This window comes from Pseudorasbora parva, chromosome 16, assembly GCF_024679245.1.
Source record: "Pseudorasbora parva isolate DD20220531a chromosome 16, ASM2467924v1, whole genome shotgun sequence".
NCBI lineage: Eukaryota > Metazoa > Chordata > Actinopteri > Cypriniformes > Gobionidae > Pseudorasbora > Pseudorasbora parva.
Genome location: NC_090187.1, coordinates 17,555,437 through 17,562,814, shown reverse-complemented (window position 1 = coordinate 17,562,814; position 7,378 = coordinate 17,555,437). Strand labels below are relative to the sequence as shown.

The 7,378-nt window shown below is 39.0% G+C and overlaps 1 protein-coding gene across 1 annotated transcript; it reads left to right on the top strand.

Annotated features, from left to right (window-relative positions):
• The first annotated feature begins 2,345 nt into the window (after nucleotides 1-2,345).
• On the top strand, nucleotides 2,346-5,849 carry LOC137043185 (extracellular calcium-sensing receptor-like). Its single transcript, XM_067419359.1, has 6 exons — nucleotides 2,346-2,569; nucleotides 2,698-2,989; nucleotides 3,118-3,873; nucleotides 3,963-4,190; nucleotides 4,652-4,775; nucleotides 4,936-5,849. The coding sequence occupies exons 1-6, from the start codon at nucleotides 2,361-2,363 to the stop codon at nucleotides 5,847-5,849; spliced, it is 2,523 nt and encodes an 840-aa protein (XP_067275460.1). The 5' UTR covers nucleotides 2,346-2,360.
• The last annotated feature ends 1,529 nt before the right edge of the window (nucleotides 5,850-7,378 follow it).

Sequence of the window (7,378 nt, the reverse complement as noted above, 5' to 3'; positions counted from 1 at the left end):
TAACCACTCGTTACAACCAAAGTATGCAGCAAAGCATTTGTGAAGCCACAACATGTACTACCTTGAGGAGGATGGGCTTCAACAGCAGAAGACCCCACCGGGTACCACTCATCTTCACTACAAATAAGAAAAAGAGGCTACAATTTGCACAAGCTAACCAAAATTGGACAGTTGAAGCCTTAAAAAATGTTGCCTGTTCTGATGACTCTTGATTTCTGTTGGGACATTCAGATGGTAGAGTCAGAATTTGGCGTAAACAGAATGAGAACATGGATCCATCATGCCTTGTTACCAATGTGCAGGCTGGTGGTGGTGGTGTAATGGTGAGGGGGATGTTTTTTTTGGCACACTTTAGGCCCCTTAAGGTACGTTCACACCAAACGCGAATAGAGTGTCTGGAGCGAATGATTTCCATGTTAAGTCAATGGAAAGGTGCGTTGACGCACGTCTGGAGGCCCTGCGGCATGATAGACGCGTTTAGTGCGGCACGATGGACGCGATTCCACCGCGTTGACGCGCGTCTGGAGGCCCTGCGGCATGATAGACGCGTTTAGTGCGGCACGATGGACGCGATTCCACCTCATTCACGCGTCCAGTTTGCGCGAATAACGCAAATTTGAAGTGAATTGAGCGCCTTGCGCGATACACGCGTTACACTAAGTGGTGCTTTTTGTGCATTCATGCATTTGAAGTGAATTCGCGTCTACGCCTGAGTTGAAAAATTTGAACTTTGGCGTCAATTCCCGCCACGTTAACCAATGAAGAGCCTGGCTGGTGCTGTCACGTGATGAGAAACCCTGCATATAATTAAATAAATACTGATATTTTGTCACTAAATGTAGTTTTAATGCTTTTCAGTTGATAATATAGTTGTTTAAAGCTAAAATATGTGGTTTACCTAGGATGTTTTACTCATAGACAGAGCCTATTTAAAAAGAACACTCTTGCGTTTTTGGAGTTGTGAGATCCAGGCGATCTCCGGGGGCTCAGCGCTCGTTAACCCCAGCGAGAGCAGATTTTCCTCGGCCAGTCCTTCTGGCGTTTACCGCTGGCTCGGATGTCTATGTAGAGGTTAAACATGACAGATATACTTCGTCTTGTGTAAATCTAATGGGCAATCTTTGGTCCAATTAATCTGTTGTTGCCTACCAAATAATTTTGACTGAGGGCAAATTGAAGTTTCATAACTTTATATTTTATGTAAATATACATGCAGTGAAGATAATCCAGGTAGTGTGTTTCCTGAACCACATGTTTGGCTGTTAATGCTTAATATATTTCACCTGGAGCGCCTTTAACGCGCGTCTATTTCGCTTCAAATGCTCGATTTCTATGCGCGTCCAATTAGCTGTGGACGCGCAAATTGATTCAAAATGTTCACGCATCAAACTAGACGCGGTAGACGCGATTTTGACGCTCAATTCGCGTTTGGTGTGAACGTAGCATGAGTGCCAATTGGGCATTGTATAAATACCACAGCCTACCTGAGCATTGTTTCTGACCATGTCCATCCCTTTATGACCACCATGTACCCATCCTCTGATTGCTACTTCCAGCAGGATAATGCACCATGTCACAAAGCTCGAATCCTTTCAAATTGGTTTCTTGAACATGACAATGAGTTCACTGTACTAAAATGCCCCCCACAGTCACCAGATCTCAATCCAATAGAGCATATTTGGGATGTAGTGGAGCAGAAACTTTGTGCCCTGGATGTGCATCCTATAAATTTCCATCAACTGCAAGATGCTATCCTATGGGCCAACATTTATAAACAATGCTTTCAGCACCTTGTTGAATCAATGCCACATAGAATGAAGGTGAAAGAGGGTCAAATACAGTATTAGTATGGTGTTCCTAATAATCCTTTAGGTGAGTGCATATTTATATATATATATATATATATATATATATATATATATATATATATATATATATATATATATATATATATATATATATATATATATATCAATCAACCAAGTGCATATTCGGGTGTGGATAATAAAAAAAAAAAAAACAAATAAAAGTATGTTAGAGCTATTAAATGGCAAGGCGTTTAAAGAAAACAAAAAACTAAAAAACAAACAGGTAATGCAATTCTGAGCGCACAGCATTAACTTTAATGATCCAATATCCACAGTTATAAAATCAACTGCATTCTGACAGTGTTTATGAAGATTAGACACTGTAAAATGAACTTGCCTCTATTCCACCTATGATTGACCTGTCTCATGTGACCTATGAGGTCATTGGCTATGTTTACAATCATTCATCCATAATAATTATGTCTATAAAAGTGTGAATACTGTATCAGGTCAAATACATTTGGCAGCTGTAGTTGAGCTCAATCTTTAGAAATGCTTCTCGTTCTTTACACACTCTTGCTTTTTAGTCTGCTTCATGCAAAGACAGGTGACATTCCTTGTCGAATGATGGGAGACCCAAAGTACCCGCTATTTTTTAAGGATGGAGACGTTACTATTGGGGCACTTTTTCCAATCCACAGCATAGAGCCATTACCTTCATTTGAGTTTACACAAAAACCTCTGCTTCTATCATGCTCCAGGTTTGTTATGTCATGTGAAATTTAGATAGTGTACATGTATGTCCATTCCTTTGCCACTGTCTTTATCGGTTTGTTTGTTTATTTGTTTGTTTATTTTAGTTGATACTTACTGTTTCATGCTTTCACAGTGTGAATCTCAGAGATTTCCGTCTGGCTCAAATCATGATCTTTGCCATTGAGGAGATTAATAGAAGCGAAAGTTTACTCCCAAATATTTCTATAGGCTACTCAATTTATGATACATGTAGTTCAAGAATGTCTTCTATGAGTGCAACAATGGGACTGATGAATGGACCAGGGTTTATAGCAGGGAACAGATGCAATGGACAAGGGTCTCCTATACAAGCCATCATTGGAGAAACAGAGTCGTCTGCCACAGTGATTCTTTCCAGAACTACAGGACCTTTTAAAATTCCAGTGGTAAGTTGAAATTTTAAAAAAAGTATGACAAGATCAGTATACAGTAAAACTTTCTTTCTTTCTTTCTTTCTTTCTTTCTTTCTTTCTTTCTTTCTTTCTTTCTTTCTTTCTTTCTTTCTTTCTTTCAGATAAGTCATGCAGCCTCCTGTGAATGTCTCAGTAATAGGAAAGATCACCCCTCATTCTTCAGGACTATTGCTAGTGATTACCACCAAGGCAGAGCCCTAGCATACATAGTCAAGCACTTTGGCTGGTCTTGGGTAGGAGCTGTGAACAGTGACAATGACTATGGAAACAATGGAATGGCCATATTTCTAAATGCAGCACAGAAGGAGGGGATCTGTGTGGAGTACTCTGTGAAATTCTATCGAACAGAGCCAGAAAAACTCAAACAAGTGGTAGACACAATTAAAAAAAGCACTGCAAAAGTGATTGTTGCATTTGTTTCATTTCTTGAGATGGGCTTACTTATTGATCAGTTGAGTATTCAGAACATTACTGGTCTCCAAATGGTCGGTGTGGAGGGGTGGATAACTTCAAAGAGTTTAATCACGCCAAAAACCTTTCATGTGCTGGGAGGGTCACTGGGGTTTGCAGTGAGAAAAATCAATATTGAAGGCTTTGCAGATTATGTTATAAAATCATTCTGGGACACAGCTTTTCCATGCTCACAGAGTCAAGGAAATTATTCTCAGGTTGATTTAAAATGCAGAAGATATCAGGATCTACTTGCGCTGAAAAATTACAATGAAGATGTGCCTGAACACAGATTTTCAAGCCATGTCTATAAAGCTGTTTATGCTGTAGCTAATTCACTACACAGTCTACTGAGGTGCAAAGAACCAGAAGTTTGTGGGAAAGACCTGACAATACAACCACAGCAGGTAACAGAGCTAAACAGTGATGTCAAATAAATAATTATTTCAGGGTGACAATTATTTTCTCAATAAAAGCTAATTTGTCTTTTTACTAGGTGGTTGAGTCTTTGAAAAAGGTAAATTTCACCGTAAAGATGGGAGATCGTGTGTGGTTTGACAGCACTGGTGCCACAGTAGCCCAATATGAAGTTGTGAACTGGCAGCAGGACTCTGGTGGATCAATTCAGTTTAAACCAGTAGGATACTATGATGCCTCACTGCCCACTGACCAGCGCTTTGTGGTTAACACTGAAAATATAACCTGGGCTGGAGGACACCTAAAGGCAAGCGACACTTTTTTGTTCAATGTTTAAAATGGTTACCATAATGTCAAAATCTAAAAATAGGCAACTGCTAGTACTGACATCTAAGACATAATTGAAGGACATTAAAAAGGATGACATTTATAATGGTAGATTCATTATAAAATAAAGTATTATCATCCAACGCTTTTCAAATATCTACATCACGTTCATTAGTTCAGGACAGAAAATGTAGAAGAAAAAAAATGTAAAAAATAAAAAAATAAAAAATAAAATAATGTGACAAATGTGTAAGTGAAAATGAACCTTGATAAAGCAGAAATACAACTGCAGAGTTCATTAAATAGCCAGTTTTTTTTTTTATCAAAAATTAAATAAATAAATCTGACTTGAATAATAATCCGATGTACCTATTTATCTTCATTCTTCAGAATCAGAATCATTTAATAACTTTGTCCAAATTATTGTATTTTTATATATAGAAGCCACACTCTGTTTGTAGTGAGAGCTGTCCTCCAGGCACCAGGAAGGCTGCACTGAAAGGAAGACCTGTCTGCTGTTATGACTGTATCCCATGTGCAGATGGAGAAATCAGTAATGAGACAGGTAATATTCAGCCCATCTCAATGGTCCAAAGAAAGTTGGCTAGTTGCTCTTTTTGTGTTTTTCTTTTACTCTTCAGGCTACAGTTTTTTATCAACGGAGTTCATAAATAAAATATCTTTCACTGTATCTCTAACTATAGTAAACACAACTTCCTTTCCAGATTCAAATAACTGCAAGAAGTGTCCAGGGGAATACTGGTCTAATGCTGAGAAAAATAAATGTGTGTTAAAAGCTGTAGAGTTTCTGTCATTCACAGAATTTATGGGTATAATGCTAGTCTTTTTCTCACTGTTTGGAGTAGGATTAACTGCAGTGGTGGCCATCCTGTTTTACAGTAAGAAGGAAACGCCCATAGTAAAGGCCAACAACTCAGAGCTGAGCTTCTTGCTGCTCTTCTCATTGACTCTGTGTTTCCTCTGTTCACTTACTTTTATTGGTCGGCCCACTGAGTGGTCCTGTATGTTGCGTCACACAGCGTTTGGAATCACTTTTGTCCTCTGTATCTCCTGTGTTCTGGGGAAAACAATAGTGGTGTTAATGGCCTTCAAGGCCACAGTTCCAGGAAGTAATGTCATGAAATGGTTTGGGCCTTCACAACAACGACTCAGTGTTCTTGCCTTTACACTCATACAACTTCTAATCTGTGTTCTATGGCTGACAATATCTCCCCCATTTCCCCAAAAAAATATGAACTATTACAAGGAAAAGATCATTCTCGAGTGCAGTCTGGGTTCCACTATAGGATTCTGGGCTGTTCTGGGTTATATTGGCCTGTTGGCTGTTATGTGCTTCATTCTAGCTTTTCTGGCTCGCACGCTGCCTGATAACTTCAATGAAGCCAAATTCATCACATTCAGTATGTTAATATTCTGTGCCGTATGGATAACATTTATTCCAGCTTATGTTAGTTCTCCTGGGAAATTTACAGTAGCTGTGGAGATATTTGCCATTTTATTCTCAAGTGTTGGCTTATTAATCTGCATTTTTGCCCCTAAATGTTATATCATCTTGCTTAAGCCTGAACAAAATACAAAGCAACATATGATGGGAAAAACAACATATAAGTTATACTGAAAAATAAAATAACATGTTTACATTATTTTGCAAGTTATATTATTGTTTTTATTGTTTGCAAGAATGTTTGAATGTTTGTGTGCACCTAGAGTGGTTGGTCTCAAGTTTTTGCCATTGAACTGTGATGTGATGGAACCTGGAAAAACAGGCTGACCCAAAGGCCCCTATCATTACCACTCATCTGAAGTAAAGATGCCATATGTGTCTCTAGAAACAATGATGCGAATACAACCTTTAATAAAACCTAGTTGGGAAATACACCATATTATTGTCATAGACATCAAGGGAGTGAAAATGTTTTCAACAACAAAGACAATGAACAAAATACATGATGTAACTGATTGCTAAATTAGGTGTGATTATTAGTTGATTATTAGTTGAAAATGAGTTTGGAGAATATGCGTGAGATCGCAAATATGAGCCAGATGCTGAATGTACTGGGAAATTAGCTCTGACATATGATGATGACAGTGTCAATTAAACTCCCCCTTGTAAATGCTCGACATGACAGTCTTAATAAATTCTTCTTCTGCATGACGACTCCAATCTTTCAAATGATCTTATGAATATATATATTTAACTAATATGACTTAAGACATTTAATGCCAGAATTCTAAACATACATTCACGAGTTTGTGTGCCCATATAATCTTAGTGAATGTGGTAAATAGATTTGGCTTGCTGTCTGCTATAGAGGGGCTCGGAGAGGATAGTCTACCCGAGCTCCGATTGCCCCCCTATAACAGGCAAATTGAATGAATAAAATAATGAATGAATGAGTCATTTATATAGCGCTTTCATATGTACTACTGTACACCCAAAGTGCTTTACACTCGTGTCAGGGATCTCTCCTCAACCACAAAATTGTGTACAAAATTGTAAAAAGGAGGAGCAGGGGAGGAGGAGGGATGCTTCAGGAACTAAAAAAGGGAAGAGGTAAGCTGCTGGTTTTATACCTTGGTATTAATTGAAAGATTAGATGGGCGTACTCCTCCCGAAATTACGTTTATTAACTTCACTTCATGAGTTTCTGTGGCCATAAAATCTTAGTGAAAGTTGTAAACAGATTTGGCTTGCTGTCTGCTATAGAGGAGCTCGGAGAGGATATTCTACCCGAGCTCCGATTGCCCCCCAAAAACAGAATGCAGAAATAGACAGCAAGCAAGAATCATGGCAATTTAAAAGCTCATGATTACGGGAGGAGTCTGCATAATTATTTCAGAAGACCCTCCAAAATTGTTAAATAGACTGAATGGAAGATGGCACTGTAGCAGTATTGAGGTAGGTAACTGCTGTGAAAGTTTATGAAATAGTTGAGGTGTTGCAGCAGCAGTCAGGCATTGAGTGGGGCACTGCAGCAGCATCAAGCAAAGCACTGCAGCAGCATTCTCAAACTAGCAGGGCACTGCAGCAGCATCAAGCAAAGCACTGCAGCAACATTCTCGAATTGGCGGGGCACTGCAGCAGCAGTCTCAAAATGGCGGGGCACTGCAGCAGCATCGAGCAAAGCACTGCAGCAGCATTCTCAA